Source organism: Diadema setosum, chromosome 9, assembly GCF_964275005.1.
Source record: "Diadema setosum chromosome 9, eeDiaSeto1, whole genome shotgun sequence".
Taxonomy (NCBI): domain Eukaryota; kingdom Metazoa; phylum Echinodermata; class Echinoidea; order Diadematoida; family Diadematidae; genus Diadema; species Diadema setosum.
In genome coordinates, this window is record NC_092693.1 from 253,896 (window position 1) to 279,415 (window position 25,520).

The window sequence follows — 25,520 nt, forward strand, 5'->3', positions numbered from 1 at the left end:
TCTGATTCCATCATATATCTTTGGAAAAGAGTAAATGCTTTAATAGTCCTATTTCACAGAACTACATTTCATTGGTCTGTCATAATTCAACTCCTGGTTCAGCACACACTTTTCAAAAACAATTTCAAGGCTTTAATGGAGCATGAAATGGAACTGAAAATGACAGTCACAAAAGAAGTTGGCACCCACTCAATAATGTTCACAATTTTCATTTCTCATGTACAGCTAATACTTTTTTCTCACAACTTCTCATGAGATGACAGTTAATTCTTTAGTAAGAATAGAGCTGAAATCAAGTATTCAAGATCTTTAAGAGAGGATGCTGAACTGAGAAAAAAAAATCCAAGGCCTGGCCATTGAAATATACACGATAGTTAGAAGTTCATCAAGCACTGTGTTTGCAGCATAATTCATCATGCTCAATCAAAAGTAGAGGAAATCAGCTTTCTGACAAACCATACAATATTCCTTCCACTCAAAGTTATTCATACATGTAGATTAATCCTCATTGTTGCTTTTGTTCCAGGTTGGTGTTGTTCTTTTTGTACTATCACTATTATTGGCCAAAGTATCATCATCATTATTATCTGAATATCAGTACCATCATCAATTTTATCTTTCTATCAATCCAATTCAACTACACGTATCATGATTGTAACTGTTACTATCAAGATGAAAATTACTTTGCAATTCTTCACATGGTGATACAAGTGATCATAGTAATATTTTGTTGATTATTTCTCTCTTTTTTTTTGGGGGGGGGGGGGATAAGACTCTCCTCTCCATTACTCTTTCTCTTTCAGTAATCTTTGCACCCTTAACTGTCCATGTAGAAATACTGTAATGTTATAAAGAAAAATTCAGTCATTTTTTTACCAACATCAACTGGCAACTTGCAAACTATCTAAATAATCACTGAAGATTTAATCTGTGACATTTCACCCTTCTACATCACTTATTCAAAATAAACTGATCGATGCAAACCTGTTACTATTTTACATTATACACAGAGGCCTGATATTCAGATTCATTTTATTTCTAATTCAGATTCCAAGCACATTTCCAAATCACACACTATTGTGAGGTTTGATACAGCAAACCTCATGGCACTATTGGGTATGCATACTATAAAACCAGAAACATTTGCGGCATGAAAATTTTGCGATTTGCCGACCACGAAAATTTTTTTTTAGTATACTACATACACTTGCATTCAAGGCACTGTGTAGACAAAGCTTTCATATCCACTTGACTTGTGGAAATCTTGGCTCCTCACAAAGTTCATGAAAGTTTCATGCATGAAAAAGTTTCTGGTTTTACAGTATTCATCTATCAAACTCCACTCCTTGAATGAGCAACTTGAGTGATGTATCAGGGAGGTATCTATCTGATTCGCATAAAGGCTGCTACAGACATGCTGAATAGGAGTGGAAAAACTTGTGGCAATGACCACAAAACTGACGTTTGAAGTTAATACCCACATTCACTACTTCAATAGGGGTTACTTGTATCCATCATGTACATCTTAAATTCAGTTTTAACCAAAAGTAAAAAAGAAACAAAAAAAAAAAAACACCAACAAACAAACATACACTTATGTCCAGTAGATGTAAATGGGAGTAAGAGATTCTTCACTACAGGGCCTTGTGTGAAACTAATAGGATACTGGGTAGGTAGCCAAGTCTGAAAATGTCAGGAGACAGAATGCAGACAGGCATCTAAATGCCAGAAGTGAAGCAAACACCAGAGCCTTGAGCAGTCTGTAGCCTTCCTACACAGCTGCCCTCTTTATAAATGCACCTGCTTGCTCATAATGAAGTTGTTGGAGCTTCCTTTACACAGGACAAATCAGTACATTTATTCTTCATATCAACTGTTTTCTGGGGACAGTATCTTCAAACCATCAAACTTACAAATAAGGTTGATGAATTGATTTTTCAGACACCAATAGTATGCTGTTGACATTACAGTCAGCATATTTCAATTGTCCACATTCTTTCATTTAAGAGTCAAGGGAACTTGAGTAATTTATTAGATTAAAAATCAATTAATGTTGATAAAAACATATGAGACCTGAATGAAGATAGGCCTACATGGTATGTTTGATTAACATGTCTAATATGAAGCACTGGACAAAACAGCTCTTCTAGACACATTCTTATGGTAAACTCCATATTTTACACTTATTTTTCTTCAGGCTATCCATACAAACAATTGGTGGTTCAGAAGAATTCCTGGCTTAAAATCCCATGTCTCTTGGGATACAGCAGATAATATTTTCTGCATGCTCTACACAAAGGAGACTTCATTTCCCATGGCCTAAATTCTGTCTCACCCTCCCTATTTGGCACAGCCACTGACAACTTGCCAATTTTAGAAGGCACTCTTTGGAGCATGCTGTTTGGGCTTACAACAACAACAAAAATACCAGGGGTTTATCAATTCCCACTTCATGAGTCACATAGGCTGTTATATCTTATACCTCAAGAACCATTTAAATAGGATATTTGTCATTTAAATCCCAGCTACGGTCCAATTACTCAAATGACACAAGGGGAGATTAGTAATAGGAACCCGCTGCATCAAAGTCTCATCTCCCGAGTTTTCACAGATACATGAAAATAACGAGGGTGCTCTTTTACTGTCACAGAGACAGAGAGAGAATGCCGAAATGGCACAATTGATTGTCTCTGTGGTTTGAGCTGACGATAAAAGATGATGGGGGGGGGGGGGGGGCTAAAGTTTTTTTTCCCTCTGATATCGAAACACTAGCAGCACTGTAAAGAGGCACATTTTGCAGAGCAGCATTTATGTATGACACGAGAGGCAGAAGAAAAAGAAAGGTGTGGATGATTAGACTGGTATCTAGATGACATGGTGTAAGTATCCATTAAGAACTCATCTGGGAAGATTGGTTGACTGATGCCTCGAGTAAGAGGAAATGACCCAGACTCACGCATCATTTTTTTTTTTTCCTACAAGGGATGAGCTGAGAGGTAAAATGCTGCGCAAGTGGGTTCTTGCTCTATTTGAATTCCAAATCATATTGGGACACGGATGGGAGAATGGTGTGATCCATGGTATGATCCTGCAATGTGTTCCCTTTACTGCATACAGCAACAGATCATATGACCATGTACTATACACACAAGCTCAGGTATTCATGGCATTACCCTGGAGACTTCCACTATGAATTATTTGAGTGCAGATTACATCTGAAATGAAGAATGAGAACTTTACACTGATAACAATCCTGCTATGGGAAGACAAACTGAGTGCATAGCAAGTTGATGGCAGCATCATGCATTGCACACAAAACACTCAAAGAAAGAACACAATTATTACTTAATGTAAATGCATTGATAACTAGTGTTTTAACCAGAAAAGGTAAGTGTGGCATCATGTTCATCTATTCTCACCTGTTTTGCTCCAATTTGGGTGAAGAGAGCTGCAATGTTGAATAGCACACTGCCTTTCTCAAAGGCAACAGATTTCTGAATAGATGGGACACCAGTCAATGCATCATACCTGCAGAAACAAACAAAAAATAATAATAATTTTGATATGATTCAAGCATAACAAGATGAAATGAACACTGCACTTTAGTCAAGTTATTGTTTTATGTGATTCCTAGAATAAATGAAAAACACTTATGATCAGGGCACACTCATCCTGCATTATAAACATAACTAGCAGCACCCGTGGAAATCCACGGGTTCTGCGGGCCCCATATTTTTAGATTTACATATATTTCTTTCGCCCCATTTTATTAGCTGAAGCGAAAGAACTTCCTGTTTGTTTATGTTTTGTTTTGTTTTTTGTTTTGTTTTTTGTTTTTTGTACATGAGTCCTCTCTGGCCCCCACAGACACACATCTTTTCTCTTCATTCGTAAGCTTGAAAGAAGCTTACATTGTATGTCATGATTCATACTTCTTTTACCACATTTTCATTAAAAAAAAATTATTTTCCCTCCCAACGAAATCCCATCTAATAAGTTGTCGTCCGTTCCTAATGTTGATACACCTGTTTGATCGATCATTACACACACATAATAACACACACACACACACACCTTTTCGGTTCAATAAAAAGATGCAAATGGGTTATATCATCATTTATATCTCTTTTCCGACGTTTTTATTTGAAAAACCCGTCTGTGCTCCTTCCACCCGATGACAATCTCATCTGAGGGCTATGACTTGTTCCTGAAATGCACTTGATGGATCATTCATTGATTCCCCCTTCTCTCTCTCTCTCTCTCTCTCTCATTCTGATGTTCTTTAATTTCCTCTCGAGAACATGTGTCTATATAGACAAAATCAGACTTTTCATTAAACCACCCCTTCACGTGACTCGGACTTTTGTGGTATTTTCTTACTTCATGTTTTATATATTTCATATTTGTTTGTTTTCATTAAAAAAAAATTGTGGTGTTTTGTGTTTATAGAATATTGTCACTGGAAGTACGCTAAGAATTCCACTGCTCAGTTGTACAGGATATAAATAAGAGTGTGAGAGAGGGTGAGAGAGGGAGAGGAAGAGAGAGCTCGACAAATTTCCAGAGAATATTTTCTGTCCTCTTTCTCTGTCTTTGTCTTTTTTTTTTCTTCATGAAAAAGCTGAAAAGTGGCGTATGTCATGAATAATATTCAATTTACCACGTCATTTAAAAGAAAAAAAAAACCACACACAACGACAATATGTTTACATATCCTCGCCCGTTTATCTGCTTCAGACTGTACATTATCATTACCATCATTATTATATGAATACTATTATTGTATCATCATTTTATAATATGTATTATTTTGGGAAGGGGGATAGTCATTATAGGTTTAATAAGTAGGCATCCGTGGGTATCCATGGGTCTCAGGGCCTCGTATTTTTTCTGTATTTCTTTTCCCACGTTATGGGAGAAAGAAGAATATTTTTTGTCGTCATTTGCCCCCTCTTTTTTTATTTTTATCACAAAACTTGGTTTGATGCACCATAGAACCACACATTTGATGTCCACTTGTAACTTCAAAATTTGGCGGTCAGCAAAGCGTGGGTTTCCCCCGCGTCCGCTTGTCTCATGAATATTCATGTTTACAGCAGCCCTGCATGCATGCAGTAAACGAATGAACAGCGGCGCGTGTACTCTGATATGGAAGGGTACGATCGGCAAGGACAAAATTTAAGTGGATATTTAGCCGTCCTGAACAGTCTGAGTACAATGATACCCGACTTGAGAGTGAACAAAATGACGTACCTGAGCTGCATAGTATCATGCAGTTGTGCACAATACAATAAAATAACAGCGTTCGTTGTTTTCATTTGGGCACGCCAATAATGGCGAACGTCGCTGTACGTAAATGCCCTTTTACTTGTATGACCGCGCCGTGTATTATACCATAATGAGTGTCCATATCACGCGCACGCAGATAGTGTTTCGTGTAACCATCGTCAATACATACACAGGCGCAGGCCACACACTGGCATACCGTACCCACCCGAGAGTACATTGTGTGCATGCCTGCGTGTCCGCCGGAAGATGTCAGAGATTTCGCTGCACCCATTATCTTTAGTATCCCACTGTCTGTGCAAGCTAATTAAGATGCACTATCGAGAAAGTAGGAGTCCAGCGCAGGATCGGTGAATATTAAAACGCTCGGCTCTTTCGTCACGCACAAATATGCATTATGCATCTATCTAATTAATTTTTCTTTTTCGTCCTCGACGTCGACACGGAGGCTGAGAGGGGACAAAACCCACGCCATTCGATGCAGGATACTCTCCCGCGGCCGACGGCACCGGTCGCAGCTGCCCGGAGCCGACGGCTCGGGAGGAGATAGACAATCCAGCAACGCCGGAATAAAACAGGAAATACATAAGGCCGCGACAACAACAACAACTTCGCGTATTATATATATAGACAAGCTTTTATTAACACACTTTATACTGCCCTCATGGAATATGTGTACAATTTAAGCATCATGATTATGGCACTTTGCAGTGTTATAAAGCATTTTATTAAAGTTGAATGAATTTGGGATCAAGTCATTGAGACATCTGCTAGTATTCCTATGAATAATGTATAATGAATTGCAGTTACCATAGCAATGACTAGGATCATTACAAATGATCAGTTGTTACACAGACCAGTCTGCAACTATAGTTACTGCAAATATTGTGCATTACTTGTAGTAAATTGCCTCTTAAAATTCAATTGTGGTAAAAACCTGATGACATGTAACTATACAGTACTACCACTAACAGTACTATAGACCACTTTGCAGTTAGCAGTGGTCAAAATTACCTCAAATTTTAAACCATCCGAACATAAACAGTTGCAAATCTACTTGCTATTATGCTATCAAGCTCCCTTGGATGTTCAGGAATGTTTTCACTGCAGTGTAAAGAATCTATTTAGGCAGTTTTTCAGTTGACCTTTATCTGTTCAAGCATAGAATGTAACTTCAAACTGGCTTATAAACATGCTGATATAATTCTGTAAGATTTTTCCATGGCTGTCAACCACAGGGGAAAACTTACCAGTCAAGAAATATTAAAGACTGCATAGATTTTTGTGTGAACTAAACCAAAATAATGAGTTCTGCAGTACTGATGGACTGACTGTGCCTGAACACATCCTTTCAAAACAATCATATCTGTATCTGAGTCTTCATTCTACCAATGAATCCACATTGGATGGCAGGCTCACTTTTCTAAAACTAGCTGAAGGAAATAGTACAATATTTAAAATTCATTTCTTCTTGCACAATTTACAGGGGGAAAAAAATCAGTCATCTTCTCCAGAAAGAGGACGATAAAAATCATCTCTCACCATAACAGATGTGTCCTGGCATTTTTATGAGTTTTGCAGGCTTTCTATCCAAAATCTCATCCAAGAAAAGTTGATATGTTCCTCTTAGAGACATTGTCATGATAAATGTAAACTGACCAATACATTATAAATCACATTACTGACAATTTATTGAAAACCAAAATGCATTGTCATCAGATATAAAGCTGAGTTATAGAGTCAATATGTATTGCATTTCCAGCTTTATAAAACTGTCCAAGTCTGCCTCTCACACTAATTGCTTCTTCAAAATACATTGTATAATATTGTATTTGTGAGAAATCAAAAGAAATATCATGCCTAATCCGGTAAGTCAAACAACTCTAATTTTCCTTTTCAGAACTATAACTAGAAATGTCGCTACAGCGACTGGTTATACCCCCGCCAAACAACATTTCATAAGCTTTGGTCAAAACAACATTTGATAAGCTTTGGTCAAAAAACTGAGGAAGTAGTTAAATCCGCAAGATCTTTCCTTGATCTTCTGCCATTAATATGCCGTTACCATGGCAACGTACTTTCGGGTACTGTCAAAAAATGCGTCTTGCACATCTACAACCAAAGGCACACATCTGTACCAAGTTTCATGGAAATTGGGCAAAAACTGAGGAAGTAGTTTGCAACACAAAATTTTCCATCATTTTGGCTCATAATATGTGAGCTGTTACCATGGCAACATACTTTTTGTCACTGTCAAGAAATGTGTCATGCTGACCTATATCCTAAGACAAACATTCAGTATGAATTCCATGAGAATTGGAAGAACACTGATGAAGCAGTTTTGCCATGAAGCATTTTGCCCTATATTTTACCAATAACATGCCGTTACCATGGCAACGCACTTTTTGCCACTGTGCCAAGTTTTATGGGAATCGGTTGAAAACTGAGGAAGTAGTTCGCGACGCAAGATTTGTACCCATTTTTGCCCATAATATGCCGTTACCATAGCAACGTACTTTTGGGTACTGTCAAAAAATACGTCTTGCACATCTATAACCCAAGGCACACATCTGTGCCAAGTTTTATGGGAATCGGTTGAAAACTGAGGAAGTAGTTCGCGACGCAAGATCTGCAACGGACCGACCGCCCGACCGACCGCCCGACCGACCGTCCGCTGATTCCTATATACCCCCTTCAAACTTCGTTTGGCGGGGGTATAATAATGAAAAAAAAAAAATATGGACATTAAATAAACTTGGCAATGCCTAATAAGATTGATAGGATGCACATAAGAACTGGCTGGGGAAAAGGATTCAGCCTCATAGGAGAGAGAGAGAAGGAGAAAAAAGGAAAGACAAAGACAAAGAGAAAATGGACAAATTGTACTATCAAAACTGATAGATTTGCCGTTCCAACCTTTGCTGATAATGAGGAAATAAGAGTTGTTGGTTTGTTGGTGGTTTTTTGTTTTGTTAGTTTGTTTGGGGGTTTATTAACATGGCCTGAGGAAAATAACTACATTACTTCGAAATAAACGACAAATTAGCACAAACAGTCTAGATGACTTGATCATCTCTCTGTGAACACAAACAATGTTGTAAAATTTGGATACTCTTCATGAAATTAAACTTCCTACATAATTATCAGGGATGTGTTATCTCCATGATATCTTTCTTTTTCTCTCTTATTTATCAAATCAAACTGGAACATATCTTGTCTGTTGCCATGCTGCAGTAGATCTCCCTTAACTCTCTACACTCCCTTCTAGTGAACATATAAGGTCACAGGTTTCTAAAATTAAAATCTTAATTCAAAGTGTGTTTTGTGGAGACATTATATAATCATAACAATGATCCTTATATCATAAAAATATTGTCATAACAATGATTATCATTTGTCTCCACATACAGAGACATTACTGTAAACGTGGAAATTTTCGCGGTACATTAATTTTTGCGGATTTCGCGCTACGTTCAGCTAGCGCGAATTCAAAAACGCGCGAATATATCTTCACAATTTTCTATGCACATTTTGAACGGGATGAATTGTGTGCGCTTCATCGATGATACTGCTGCGTAGTACAATGTACAGGCATGTTTACGCTACTGTGCGAAGAGACGATACTAGTAGATTGATGTGTACTGTAGCATGCATGTGTGTGTGTGTGGTGTGTGTCCTCGAACATGTAAGTATTGTGCGTGTACGTGTGTGTAGCGTACTAGTAGCGTAGAGAGCGACGCTCGGTAATGCTTGCTGAATATCCGGCCGCGATCCTCCGATCCCATTGGCGCAAAAAAAAAAAAAAAAAATGTTGCTCCCATTGCATGCCCCCCCCCCCCAAGCTGTGGTATGTGGACGACGTCGTGCATTTCAAGACGTACTGTAGTGAGCGCGTACCTACATACCGTGCATTCCGATTGGATTGTATGCGTGTGTATGTGGTAAGTATATGTGATGAAATCGTTGTGTGTCATGCTAGGCGTACCGGTATGCGGTACGGTATGCGGTCTATGTATGCAACGCGCATGCACTAGATTCCTAAGAGTGTTTGAATTTTCCCGGGATTTCCTTCCGTTGGCAATTCAATCTTTGCGAAAATGCTTCGTTATTTTAAGCCAGTATCGAAGACAGATAATCTTCAGCTTTTTCCAAAGCCTGCCAACAAGATCTTGCAAGAGGATAGACTTGATCCAGCATCCATCCGATCAGCAAATGAGGAGATTTTGAAGAAAGTGGAAGAAGATTCATCGGACCAAACGCTTGGGTCTACGTTGTCTGCCGCTAGTTCTACTAGTGGCGGCAAAGTGAAACCCAAGCGTGGTCCGTATGGAGTCTACTCCAGCCAGCTTCGTGCGAAGATTGGCAGATACGCAGCTGAAAATGGCGTTGTTGCGGCGGCAAGAAATTTCACCAAGGAACTCGGACGCCCTGTCAACGAGAGTACGGTGAGAGGGATGAAGAAGGCCTACCTCGGAAAGCTGGACGAAGCTATCCCTGGACCGATCGACGAACTTGCCCGTCAGCACCGCGGCAGACCTCTCATGCTTGGAAAGGAGATGGATTTGAAGGTCCAAAAATTCATCAGGGCTTTGCGCGAGAGTGGAGGACCTGTATCAACCCCTCTGGTGGTAGCGGCAACGAAGGGACTGTTGAAAAATGAGACCCCTCCAATTCTGTCAGAATTTGGGGGACACCTAGTCATCGAGAAGACTTGGGCACGCTCTTTGCTACAGCGCATGAACTTCACGAAGCGGAAAGGCACAAAAGCAGCTCGGAAACTCCCTGATGACCTTGAGGCTTTGCGGGGGAAGTTTCAGCGGCGGATTGGCAGGCGTGTCCGGAAGTACAACATCCCAGACGAACTGATCTTGAACTGGGATCAGAATGCCGTGGAAGTAATTCCATCTGGGAGCTGGACAATGAATCATCGTGGGGAAACGCAAGTGGAGATCAAGGGAGTGGATGACAAGAGGCAGTACACTGCCCTTCTTGCATGCACCATGAGTGGCGAGCTGTTGCCTCCTCAGATTATCTATCAGGGGACCACTGAGAGATGTCATCCAAACATCAACTTTCCTCGAGATTGGGACATCTGGCATAGCGTCAGTCACTGGAGTACAAGCGACACCATGGTGCGCTACATCGAGCGGATCATTGTTCCATATGTTCGGCGCACTCAGGAGAGGCTGAACACCATCGCTCCTCCACTTCTCATCTTCGATGTGTTTGCTGCCCATCGTACTGATGACGTCAGGAGAGCAATCACGGAAGCAGGTGGTCTGTGCGTGTTCGTTCCACCTACATGCACGGATGAAATGCAGCCTCTCGATGCTACTGTGAATGCCAAGTACAAACAGGTGATGCGCACGCAATTCCAGATGTGGTTTGCCGAAAAAGTGGCAGCAATGGTAGAGCAAGGGCTTGGAGCGGCTGACATCGCGTCTCGATTGGATTTACGCACGGCCACCATCAAGCCTGTACACGCCCAGTGGCTTATCCGCACCCAAGCGATCGTGTCAAGCGAGGCAGAGATCATCAAGGAGGGGTTCAGGAAAACTGGAATCGTGCAGGCGGTGTACGATGCTCGTGCAGGTCCCGTACCTCCATGTGCTGACAGTGACGCCGAAACAGGCGAATGGGATGACGAGTAGACATCTCCCCAACTTCTTCGTGACTTTCAGTTCTAATTTGCCTGTTGTTTTTGACTTCAGATGTAGGCCTACTTGTTTTCTTTTTTTCTGGGGACGCATCCAGTGATTGTTAAGAGTTGTCCATTGATATTGCCGTTGCAACATGTTCAGAATGGAAAGTTATGTTCCAACTACGAACCAGATCAGATGTTGAATAACGTTACTGCTGTTGTTAGTGTTCACTCAGCATGTTTGTACTGTAACCTGGAATCAACTTCAACTGCTTGATGAGCTTGGAATGCAGCAATTAATTTGGAATACAATGTATTTACCTAGCTTTGACTCTGAGCAGCTGCCGTAAAAATGTTCGGTGTGGATGTTTTTGGATAAACTTTGGAAATATTACATCTCCAATCTTTGGAAATGAGCTGGAGGCAGTGGAGCATCTACACTAGTATCGGTAAGTTAAAAATCTGAAACGTGCCAAGATTCATTATTTTTGTAAACGTCTACGAGTACAGTACACATGTGCTCTCTAGCTCTGTGGCCATGCGTACCGGCCTAGCAATAAAGTAGCGTAGCAACATAGCACTAGCAGTATTGTCGCACGCACCGCACGCACCGATGCTACATTTCCCCGTAACTACGGTACTACAGTCACAGCTGTACTACGTATTTGAGTGCTTGTACTCGCAGTCGAGCCGCTCGCTACGTCGCTTGTCGTACGCTGGCATAGCAAGCTATGTAGCAGAGGCTTTGGATGAAAGCAGTGAATGTGTACTACAGTAAAAGTAACCTGCTGCGGAGCGCGAATTTAAGAACCCGCGAATACGTTTTCGAGCCGCTCAGCGCGAAAAATTAATCGCGCGAAAATATTGACGTTTACAGTATTATCATAACAATCTAACAATCTAAGGGTGTGCTTATTCAAACATTTTCTGAGGTAGAATCATGATCCTAAATACGTTTGAGACATTTTCGGGCGATAGATAAATGCAACTGTGTTTTCAAATGTGTTGAGACACGCCCATTTGAAATGCCATTCAAAGGGCATTTTAAAATGTGTTTCAGACCACGATCGCCATTCTGTGAGTTTTAGTTAAAGCAATGCTGTCTTGAAACACGTTTATATCTCTGAGCTGCCCAGGTCAACTTTCAGCTGTTTCCCACTGTGGTGAAAGCATGCGCCATTTGTGTTTTCTACCACCCACTGTTTGCACATGAATGATGAAGGCATGTTTAGTCTCACCTCCCTGGTGGTACACAGTTGACCTCTACTTCCCAGGTCAAACAGAACAGCACTTGAATAATGATTATATGGTGGTTAGATAAAGCGGCACCCTGATAATCACATTTCAAACCACATTCATATGAAATACATTTTGAAACGTGATTTTCTCTCTCTTTCTCAAGTTCAATGAAAGTAGCCCTAATCTGGTAAAGACTCCAACCCTTCTGATTATTCTTTAAAAACCTGGTTGCATGGGGATGCCATTGAGTGGGAATGCTGGCTTAGCTTGGATATTGTAATTCCCGTAATGAATACCATTATAACTGACCTCTGTGTAAACTGTACACACACGGCCAGAGAATCTCAATTGGAGTCAACTATTATCGATAAGCATGTACATCAATGTACATATTCGCAGAACAGGGCTATTCGTAGGTTTTTTAAATTTACTCCGCTGGCCAGCAAACAAAGTGGGCCACGTATGAATCCCCACACTACTGTGTCTTTAATGGTGAAAACAACAGTAATGATATGTAGATAGTCAGTGTGTTTCAGAAAAGTTTAATTGTGGGTTATTGAGGCTGTGGGAACCCTTTTTGATGAGAATGATGTTTTGCCAAACCCATTGGAGTGGAGCATGCTTGTTGTGCCTGGTTTCACTCTTTTGTATGGATGGGATTGTGCAAGAGAATTCCAACATTTTCTCTGGGATATGTAGCATCAGGGAGGTCTCACCTCCCTGGTAGCATAGATATACAACTGTATGTTTCAGTTGTTTCAGTGTTGCTCTTCAGAAAATTTGTATCTCAAATCAAGTTACTATTAATGCCCATATGTGTAACTGAATAAAACTTAAAATAATTCATACAACAGATATGATGCCATTTAGTTACCATAGATAACTTTTCTTGGTAACATAATGATGAGAATACAATGTAACACAGGAGAGATGACTCTGAAGTTGTATGGCTTCAAGGTTTACCAGAGGTGTCTACCCCGTCTGGGTCACCTTAGCAATGGCTCCAATGTGGGAGCTAGGTGGCCATGTTCTCTCCTGCACAATCCCATCCATACAAAAGAATGAAACCAGGCACAACAGGCATGCTCCACTCCAATGGGTTTGGCAAAACATCTCATCAAAAAGGGTTCCCACAGCCTCAATAACCCACAATTCAACTTTTCTTTCAGGCTAGACTGAATACCTCACCACTTGATGTGGCCTATCGCTTCACGCTGATTGAGTCATCATGTCTACAACAGGCACTGTATTCATTTATCACAACTTCATAATCAGCAGTCTTGCAGATCTGCTGTTTGAAGTTTGCTGCAAATGTCACTGGCTAAATCAGCTCCCCAGGACAGATGATTTATTAAAGCAGCTCATCATAGGTTCTGATTAACATTAAAGGACAAGTTCACCTTCATTAACATAAGGATTGAGAGAATGTAGCAATATTAGTAGAACACATCATTGAAGGTTTGAGGAAAATCGGACAATCCGTTCAAAAGTTACATGAATTTTTGAAGTTTTTGTGCAGTCACCGCTGGATGAGAAGACTACTGCAGTGTATGATGTCACATGCGTACAACAATAATAAGGAAAATATAAAGAGAATTTCACAAAATTTCATCTTTTGAAAAAAAGTACACATTCCCTTAACTCATTACTGACATTATGTTATGGGTAATATTATTCCCATTGCCTTCAGAAAGAGGCAAGTCAAGTGCTTTTTTATTATGCGAAAAAAGCAAAAATATGTTGAATTTTCTTTACATTTTCTTTATACATGTACTGTTGTACTCGTAAGACATCATGAGCCTCAGTAGTCTCCTCATCCAGCGGTTCCAACACAAAAATTTTAAAAATTCATTTTTGCATCGATTGTCCAATTTTCCTCAAACTCTCACTGGGATATGTAGTATATACAACTGTATGCCTGAAATTACTGATCACTGATACAAAAATGATGCCCAGCAAGAGCTCATCCAGGTTGAGACTAGCTGAATATTATATACAAACTCATAGCCCATTGCTACAACCAGGTTTGGGGGGGTTACACTGTAACAACTTCTGATCATTGTTGATATGAGAAGCCAACTTAAAACTTAATTACAAACTGTGCTGAATAAATATGAACTTTGATGTCAGCAATACACCACATTACAACCAAAGTCAAGATAGCTCATGATTTACCAGGCAACAAATATCCTCAAAACCTTACATACACCACACACAAGCCTTACCATGACAGAATAGTTTTCCATCTTTAAAACTTGTCTTACATCAATCATGGACCAGTAGGTCCATGCATCACTCAAGACATCCATAGGTGCAAGCCATACTGATGCCCACGATGTGCTCACTACACTAGAAACAATATTCAATCTTGATATCAGATATTTAAACTTTCTTTACATCAAGGCTCCTCAGTTTTTGATAGTAAATGTACTGTGAATCAAAGCTTATAAAATGTGAATTTAGACACTCTCACAAAATTTCATCGAAGCAAGCTTCTCTCATTTCTAGTTGACATGATTTCTTACCCTGAAAAAAAAACCCCACGTACATGTTAATGGATAACTCTACATTCAATGTTTAAAATATAGATGTGTCAGTTAATTACGGAGCAGCAAGCAAAGTTACACTTCTAACTCCATTCATATATGAGGCAAATCTTCTTCCTAGCTCACTGCTGGACTCAACACTGATAAAGACACTGATCACCTTTCGTAATACCTTCCTTTTGTCTACCATGCGAACCCTAAACTACAAAATGAATAGATAAATCTACACATACTAAATCTGGCAGGTAGTATGAATGAGTGATACATTTGATAGAAATTGGAAATGTAGCCTGTTAAATGTGCAAAATAAATGTTTTGGGTCTCATAAAACATACAGTATCATATTCATGTGACCAAATTACCAACTTTCATTTAGCAATGTTACCAGCTACAACAGTAGAATGTCATGACTCGCTTAATTCTGTAAATTCTAATGCTATTTCACCATTCTGTTGTCTTTTTCATACTGTCAAAAAAAAAGTCATTTTAACTGAAGTCTATCAGTCTGTAAAGATACATGTTCAACATGGTTTCTTTATGCAAACCACTACAAACTCAATAACCTGAAACTATACAAGGTGAAACTACCTTCACACTTAGTATCGACACATTAGGGCAGCAAGTGTTTGTGCAATGTATTTTCAATCATGCTGTATCAATGAATATTCACAAGGGCATGACAAATCTATCTCAAGGCAAGATTTACTGAAAAGAAATTGGTTACAAAAACAGCAGTGACATGCAAAAAAAGAAGAAGATGTAATGAAAAGTTAGGTATTAGGCCTCATACAAGATAAGTTTTGATCTTTTTAATATCTTTGAATCACTTCAAATATGACATTCTTTGGGTACATGGGCAGGGCTCTAGTAGTTTTTGTGACTGCATCTCATGTGTTTTGCTTGATTTTATCACAAAACAGCATGAGAGAAATTTCTCTTCACATTACAACTCTGTTGTGTCTCTCTTCTAAATCTACATATACATGGTGGCTTCTTTTTCTTGGTTTCATAACAGCAAAGTTTGTTAGACTTCATATTTGTTTTAAAAAAACCTTGAAAAGGGATTCTAATCATTTGATATTGTGAAAGTGCAAGGGAAGTAAAAACAAACACTCAAAGGTTCCTACAGTTTTCAGCATTGGACCCGTGGCAAACTAAGGCACTTGATGTATTTCCACAACACAATCGTATACACAATGGAGATACTGTCAACATTGTATATTTGTGATTATTAAACCATATCTGCATGAAACATTCTGTAGCTGCTCCCATATATTTCATCTGCCCACGCCACACAGGTCATGTGCATATTTGATGAGGGATTATGAATAGAGAGCAGCCAGGTAGAACACTACATAAAAGACTCACTGACATAAAGGCACTCCCAAGTGCATTAGGCTGTTTGGCTTTGTTATGACTGTGGGCTGCACAATGGAAATAAAAGACATTCCAGCTTGTCACAAACATTTGGTGGCTGGGACTCATTACGTATCAATAATACTTCCACAATAGCATTAATCCAAGTAAAATATCCACATAGCTTTGTTTGATATACATAGTCATTTTACTTTCATTTCCTTCAACAAATACTCATATATGATACAGCTCTTTACCATTTTCCACTCTATTTTCATTGGGAGGAGAAGGATTGGAGAAGGCTACAGCACTCCAGGCTAGGGCAAAGTGCCTCGCATTGTACAACAGTGCACAAACAGGGCTGCAATTGACATATTGACAGTGAGGTACCACTTACATGGTAAGATTCATTGCCGGAGAATTTACGAGAATTCCTCACAAGTCACACCGTGACCCTAAACTTTGGGAACAGTCAGCACACCTCAAACAGTGGTAAAGACAATTAATCATCAGTTAGAAACCAAGAGACCAGTCAAGATAGAAGTATACTCAAAGAGATACCAAGCCATCGAAAAAAAAAAAAAAAATCATTTGCTTTCATTATTTTGCATCTAGTTATAAGACACAGAGTTTTACTTTCACATATTCCTTTCTTTTCAATGTCAAGAGGACACTGAGTCTGCAACATGCAGTATTTAGGTCAAACTGTATCTTTCAGTTGTTTAGTTGCTGATGTGACATCAAAGTAACAGTGTTTCATCTGATCTGAACTTTCATACTTAGAAAGAAAAGATTGATTCAAAGTAGAATTCAAATGTCCTGTTGGAGGGAATCTGAGGATACTGATACTGTGGTCTCCAATAAACTACATAATATTAGCAGAAAAGAAAATTGTGTTCATGCACCTTACTGCAAAAACATGTTATTTTTGCGGCATGAAATTTTTGCAAACTGCAGCTGACAGCCTTTTTTACCGCATTAAATTTTTGCAAAGTGTCTCTGGCATTCAATGCTTATAGTGTAACCATGAACTTTCCTGTGCATTATAATTTTGTGAATCTTGGCTCTCGCAAAATGAGCAAAAGTATACATGTAAAATGCCCTCAAACATTCCTCCTTTTACAGTACCCCTCTATGTACAGTTTGCATTTTGATTTGACCATACTATCTTGTATATTATGTAGAAATTAAATTTGAGTCAATATTCATGACATACCATGGATTTTGCTTTATTGGGCCTCAAGATTCAGTTCAGAATGGATAGCTTTTGAGCAGCTTTGCATATTCAGTGATGCATGTCAACGACAAAATATATTTTACAATGTAGGTGACCTGTGGTATTCAAGGCCTCTCCACACAGGCAGAAATGTTGATGAATTCAAACCAAACTTGAACTTTGAAAATAGAAAAGTGCATTGTAAATAGATTTGGAGCAAATAGAGTTGGGAGTAGCTCAACTGAAAATAAGTGCTTTTCACTAAATTCACGTTGTCGCCTTTTGGTTTTTTCATGCAAGTACATACTGTACAATGACCAGTTCTCAGATCTCAGAGAGTAAGGTGGCTGTACTTCAAAGCCTACAGTGCTGCAGTCTGTATCAGGTCTACACTTACAGTACAAACACACAGTGTTGTAGTCAGTTATCAGGTTTGGGAGAATACGTTTCCAACAGAGAAAACAATTTGTTTGAGTGCCACACCTTCTAAAGGTATATATCATGAGTCTCCTAACTGATAAAACTATAGATATGATGTTACTTGTAATCAAAACTCAACAAGCCATACTTTTGATTTAGTCAGTCTCAGTATGTGTATCATTGTTATTTATATACTTAACCCGTTGAGGATGGTTTGATTTTGCTACAACACGTATTTCCCATAGACAGCTGCCCGAGTATACTCGGGACTCGTCCTTAACGGGTTAACTAACAAGTGCATCTAAGACAGGATACACAGGTAAAGCACAGAAATCTCTTTCCTTTTTCTGAGTACAATAAAAGGATAGAAATTTTCACTAGGTAAGATTGATGCCAAGGCAGTTCAAATGAGTAACTTTACAGGTTCAGCGATACAGTGCAATTAACTCACCACAAGCTTTTGCCCTTGATGCCTTATTTGCATAAAGTAAGCAACTTGTTTACAGAAAACCGCTAGAGAAGTGTTGCAGGACAATTGCAATATCTTGCCTCAGAAACCATCAATGCTAAAATCTATACAACAAATTAAAGGAGAAACTATTCTTTAACTCGCAATATCAGTTATTTTGGATTTTATTGGGGGCAATATCAGTTATTTTGGATTTTATTGGGGGCAAACCTGTAAAAATAATGTCAAAACTTAGCTGTTACGAATTCAAAAGCTTTGGCATCTTTTCTAATTGCAGAGTTAACTGCTTTGTATTATCGGGGCCTGGTTATGGTAACATGTACATGAACCTCACAGGGTGTCAATTAATGTTCTGCACAAGCTCCTAGATAACTTGTCATCAATTGCTTCATTCTTTATTCTCAGGGCTCTGCTATAGAAAGAAAAAGACCACAACTTCTAATACTGTAAGTCACAATTCATGTTGAGAGATAGCAATAGCCTACTTCCTACTAAAACTCCTAACTCTCATGATCTAAAACCAGCAAAGTCATACAAACTGCAAGTCTCATGTAAAACATAGTTTGAACTAGGGTGACTGATATTGTAATGTATGCAGGTTTGTAGAACACTGAAATGATAAAGTGGCAAAATCAGTTTTGCTCTATCAAAGTAGGAATTTCACACAGTATGCATAGCTTGTCTGTTGACTAGAGGAAGGAATAAAAATGCATAAGAGAGACCCTCATATCATACATTTATTCATCTTTCCTTGTCTTTCTAAGACCAATCGTTTCTCAATCCTGCTCTCCAGTGCCACCTTTAACAATTCTCTTCCTCTTCTGTATAGGCCTACAAGACCGGTCAGGAATAGCACACCATGAAGTGGGTTATCATATCATAAAATTACATGGTACATACGCCATTTGCACTTTATCTCTCCCTCTCTGTCAAATCTACAGTGTTTAGCCTTTAACTCTCTTGGACAGACCTTAAAGTAACTTATAGTTGAATGCTAATCATTGCTATTCATAGATTTGATCAGAAGGATTTCATCAAATGAGAGGCAAAAAGGTGTAAATGACACACAAGATACTGCCCCTCTACTTGTCACAGATTGATATGATATCCCTGTATGCTGAATTGATGGCAGTGTTCCCAAGTGGTTTCCTTTCTAAGCTGGATTTTTGGCCTACATTATGTAACAGAGTACAATCCCCTGGGCCTGATTTGTGAGCTGGTAAGCTGATAACTGCTGGCTAAGTATAGTGGAAACAGGCCCAATAGGTCAGGTAATACACCTAGCTCCCTCCTCCATAAACAGAATTGTTCCCTCAGTTTATAGTGCTCTTTAGTGTTTCACCTTGATAGCAGCATTTCAAAGCAGTCTGTTGTTGAAATAAAACTCTCATGACCCATATTTACTGTTTCTTTCTCTCCTCCCCCCCCCCCCTTCACATGATCTATTCAACTATTTCCTACACATGTTTATCATACAAATTACAATTGTATGTAAATGACCCCAGTTGTGGCAAGAGCTATCAGTATCACAAACTGTTAGTACAAAAGTGGTTATTTTTGTGGGAGTAATTTTTCACACACGTGTGTGTGGGATGAATTTTGCATGTCTTTGATTCCGCAGAACCTAGACATCTATTAAAACTTTAAACTTATCTGTTCCTCTCACACTGAGGACTGTAATTGCTGTATGTCATTAATGTTCGGAACAATATTGTATTTTTAATTGGTATATGCTCTATTCTTTATTTGGTATATATTTGTTTTTTGTTTGCCATTTTCTTCTTTGTTAACATGTTTGAACATGTATATGCATGAATATATATATACAGTATTCATCGCATAATCGGGACAGGTTGGGAGTAGCAAACACGGCCCCTTTAAGCGGGGTGCCCGATTTCGCGATGAGCACTCACCATACACTAACGGCATACGACATGTACATTATGTAGTGCACACACACACACACACACACACACACACACACACACACATATGCATACTGACGTACTGTACATGTACATGAATACACAACCACGCTACCCCTCGGCGCGACCCTCTAGCTGTCCCTGCGCTGCATTCTCGCAATGTGATGTAGAGTAATCGCAACCGGGTTCTTCTGTCGCCTCTCTTCGAACACAAAATATGTGGATTAAAAGCTAGCACTTTCTTAAACATTCGTAGAATTCTTGGACACGTAGGGCGTTCTGTATAAATACATATCCACAACCATGGGAAATGATTACCCAGAACTGATGTGGGAACGTCAATGAAAAGTCATTCAATCATTCAATCATCACGGCTTGATTGTTTACTTGCCGCGATCACTGCACTGTACATGTGTTGTAGCGATCGGGCTCGCCATATATACACATATACAGAAAAGCGAAGGCGGGCAGCGAGCTGAAATGTACGTGTACTGGATGGATGGAGGTCAAAACACACCAGTCCGAAGCTTGCTTTGTAAGTTTGATGTAAACGACAACTGATAGGGAATCTTTGAAATATTGTTGTGGTATTTTGGTCGATTTTTTGTGTAAAATATCAACAAAATCAAAGATCGCTTGAAGAAAAATTGTCCCGTTTATCAGAGGTCCCCGCCCGATTATCCAGTGAAAATAACGTGCATTGGAAATGTTTCTGGGAAGCGTATGCCATTTAAGCGAGGTTCCCGATTATCAGATGCCCGATTATGCGATGAATACTGTATTTTCATTTTTGAAGCGCCATGAGCACTGAAAAGTGGATCTGTGCACTATACAAGTAACCGCTATTATTATTATTATTATTATTATTATTATTATTATTATTACCATCATCATCATCATCATCATCATCATTATTATCATTCTGCGTGTTGTTATTTTCGTGCTGGTTTCTGGTCACGCAAAATGCCTGAATATTTCCACAACATGAAAACTTCCACTTTTACAGTAGTTCCTGTACATACATATACAAAGAAAGAAGATCATAACATCTATTTCCCTGTGTGAAAAGGAACTCTCATTAAAATGTACTTCTCTGATGGATAAGAATTGCCTCACAAGACCAGCAGGCAATAGGAACCTAACAACACGGGTACTTTATATGAGGTAGACACACCCCCACTGCAACACCTTCTGTTAGTACTATATGGAGGTTTAACTCCATGTTGTCCCTTTTTTTTTCTTCTTTTTTTTTTAATCAGGTTGATTCAGGCCAAAGCACTATGCTAGCATTGTACAGACTTTCACTTTACCTCACCTGCTTTGATTCCCATACCTACATTGTAACCAGACACAAATCTCTTTTCAATGCAGTCACTCTTGCATCACAAAGGATGCATCTATTGTTGAAGAGAAACTCTGTGCATCACAATATGGCCCTAAACAAATGCACTATTGTTGGCTAAAGCCCTTCTCTTCCCTTCTAGCACATACATGTAGTTTGATCAGACTGGATGAAGGAAGGAGCTGAAGTCATCACACCATAACATCAACTTTATTCTCTGGTCCCATGATCAAGGACATAGTTCATGGAATCCAGTGATATAAATACTGCAAAGTGGTCAAGACTTAACCTCTGTGTGTAAATGTGTTTCTACACACTCTCTGAGCTCTTAGTGTTGGAAATATTTTTCTTTTCTTTTAATGTCAGAGTTTTGGGTTAGACAGAATAAAAACAGTCATTTCTGGGGCTGCTCTATTGGTGGTCAGTGTGTTTAAATGGTCATGAAACTGCCTGTGTGGGAGGCACCTTTTACCAAACCCATAAAGATTATGTTTCAAAATTTCAAGACAAGGCACACAGCTACAGCTACAGCTATTAAAAAATGGTTGGTAGAAACAGTAATTTCAAGTTTTTGGACTTATTTTTTGCTCTTGATAGCTTTTAAGTATTTCCCATCAATCCCATCAATAATTTCTTCTTGACTTTCATACTGTTATTAAAAATCTAGTCTGTTTCAATACATCTTGTGGGTTTTTAATGAAGTTCTTAAAAGCACGAAGCCTTAAAAAAAGTTATTAATAAACATCACTGTCTTCAGGGGGGAATATCACCATCACAAATACTTGCTGCATCTGCATTTCCAGCATCAATCATTTCAAGCGATATGACAAGCATATCAGAAAAATATCTATGGTTGAACCACCGCAATAACATTGAATCAGCACATAATTAATCCCTTGACTATTCTGATATCATTCAAGCTGATGTACTGCACACAAAGCTCCAAGAAAGAAAGAAACATTGTGAGTATGAGTTGTACAGGTGCTGAAATCCTACTTAGTGTACTTTAATGGATGGATACCCACACACACAAAAAAAATAATAAAAAGATAATGGTTTGGGCAAATGCAAGGCTAAGTATGAAATGTTTTTTTTTTTTATCTATATCAGAATTGATATACCTGACTCTATATGAAATGAAATGAGGAATTCAGACTCATAGGCATGTTTAATAAACGTTCCTTTATATTTTAATGAGAAAAATGAAAGAAGCAATATCCTTCAAGATCTTTCTATCATTAGACCAATGTAGTGATTTGGCTTCAGTCCCCTGCCTTGCAGACTTCAGGCTCTGTAGACTGATAAGACCTGATCTAAACTGTTCTGTGTCAATACCTGCATCTCTCCATACCAGTAATGGGCAATCCCTGATGTTATCGTCAGCTGTCATGGCAGATGTCGGGCGTGTCCATGTTTGACTTGTTTTTAGGGTATTTACTCACAGATATGACATCACCCTGTAGTTTGTCCCCTTTTTATTGACTGTTGGGTAACACAACCTTTCATGTCCACAAAATGTGTAACATACTCATGCATGTTACCAAGCACATAGTTTATGTTAGGTAATCTCAGTTAAAGAAATTGATTTTGGAATCTTACAGAAATAAATCGTTTTGTAAAGTAAACATTGTATCCTAAAGCATCCTCTCAAAATTCAAGTTATAACAGACAGTATTGTACATGTCAGCTAAAATGATTTAGTCTCTGTGATTATTATTAAATTCACTGAAAGAAAAGATCTATACACGCAATTAAGAGAGCAGCAGTCTATTACATTTTTATTTCAATATTCAACAGTCTGAAACTAAAAACCAAACATGTAAGATGTTTGTCTCAAGTCTAATTTCATTAGGTGACATGCTAAAAGCATTTACAGCATTGCAGATTAACAAATGGTGTAAAACTACTTGATTAACAACTGATGAATGAACTATCCTTTGAATAATAAAAAGATTTCCTTAAACTCTGCATTACGGTTTATACTATCAATCATAATTTCCACAGTTCTAATGCATTTTTTTCTCACTTGTTTGGAATTTAGCTCTCATTTTGCTGGCTTGCTCCATCCCTGATGAAGTATCTCAAGTGTCTTGTACAGTTCAAATTACACTTTGTGGGTATCACACAGGTTGAGAGTAGAAACAGGGATCACAGTGACATCATGAATTATTCCACAATCTCAGGGTGGCACTCTCTACATTGCATCAGATTGACATGTGTGTGCCCATTTCCCTTAAATCCTAGCATGCATTGGTAATGCCTAGCTAAGCTAAAGTAAATATACACCAGACTAACCTTTGTCATGTCAACTCTATAAATCTTTATAATTTGATATCATAAATTCCAATATCATAAAATGAATAATATCTTACTCAGGAGCTCAAGGTTTATTCATTGCATCTGTGTTAGTATCACTCTGTTCATCAATGATGTAATATGTAATCTAAGCTGTACATTATGTATTCTCAGTCATATTGAATAAATATTCAGAGTATTTCTCTACATCCTGGTGCATTTGATATGCAAATTACATTCTAACTCCATTCATTTTTAATCTCACTCAAATCATGAAATGGAGCATCTGGGCAACCTTGCATTTCCACAGTGGATCATTTCTCCACAGCTGCTCTCTTCATATCTAAAATGACAGATTTCGACATCATCTTCAACAAAAGAGTAATATCTCACTGTCATGGACCACAAATCTCTGACACTCCTGTGATAACTTCATCTGTTAATTTCTTATCATTATTACGTGCATACTTTGGCAAAAACTGGAGTTCTGGGGTATTTGACTCTTGAAATAAAGTATATTACCTGATTGAACAAAAACCCATCTATGTTGATTTCTTTTTACTTTTTTTAATAACCTGAAAGAGATGCATGAGGGGATTCACTGAATGCTGAATGCTAACAAACATGTTTGTAACAACATAGACACCTTCAGAGAATGAAGAGAGAACCCCTTCAAGTGAATCTAACATCAAGTGAAAAACTGGACAAGCACAGTACAGCTTGACAAAATCACAAGTAAGAGCCTAACAAACATGCATCAGTATGAAGTCACACTGACATATTTCACAAAGAGACTCCAGCATACTACATGTACTAACCTGGAAACACAAAAGCAGGACATGTTGTATACTCTGCCTCCTCAGCATTCCCATGCCAAAATAAACCCACTCACCACTGTTTGGATCAATATATTTGATCATTCAAACTCCTAGATATACTGAGCTCTTTAAGAATGCAAAACACATGAACCTTTCAACCATAGTACATTTTATCTCTTGGGTGTACCTTATAGTTTATGCCTCCTACCTGAGATATGTATTTACCAGTGCATAAAAACTATGATAAAGAGAAGAAAGAAAAATTCCAACTTTATATTATAATGATACCATCATCAGCATGTTCCCTCCTCTGTAATAGATAATGAAAGGACAAGACTGTTACATTTATATCATCTTGTGAAACACTCACCAGTGAAAGTAGATGCCTACATTCCTGTCAGGCGGGAAGAACCTGTTCTCAACAAAATAGAGCTGGTTGTAATATTCCATGAGTAACTCAACACCTTCATCATTCCTTTTGGGTGTCCGTATTGACTGCAGATGGTGAGAATGTGAGAGAGACATTGAATAGAGCAATTTGAAGCAACAAGTGAAAAGTGAGAAAGGAGTGATATTGAATTTACAACTTGGGGTCAGATAAGAGGGCCTCTTTCTACTTAATGTGAAAAAAAAAATACTATTAAAAGGGCAACAAAATCATCAACAGGTCATTTTACAGCTTAGAATTGTGCATAATCAAGTATACAGACATTTAGAAAGGACCAGGGAATTTATAAACATTACAGGACACATCCACAGTCTTTTCAAGCATCTGGCTTGCATTCATATCTGAAGTTCGAAAGTTTAATCAAAACAGTACAGCTATCAAGACTCTATTTTCCAGAGCTCAATTTCATTAGAATTAGTTAATCAGCAGTCAATTAATCAATAACTTGTAGATGTCATTACATGAATTCCACTCTGATAGGAAACATAATCACTGCTACAATTTGAATACTGGTAATTA

The 25,520-nt window shown here is 38.5% G+C and overlaps 1 protein-coding gene across 2 annotated transcripts in view; it reads right to left on the bottom strand.

Moving 5' to 3' along the window:
* The window catches only part of LOC140232679 (rhophilin-1-like), a 54,903-nt gene that overhangs the window by 12,711 nt on the left and 16,672 nt on the right, over positions 1 to 25,520 (bottom strand). For both annotated transcript variants that reach the window (XM_072312787.1, XM_072312788.1), the window contains 2 exons: positions 24,924 to 25,048; positions 3,420 to 3,528 (listed from right to left, as the gene is read on the bottom strand). In XM_072312787.1, coding sequence (XP_072168888.1) covers positions 3,420 to 3,528; positions 24,924 to 25,048 — 234 coding nt within the window. The remainder of the gene's footprint in view (positions 1 to 3,419; positions 3,529 to 24,923; positions 25,049 to 25,520) is intronic.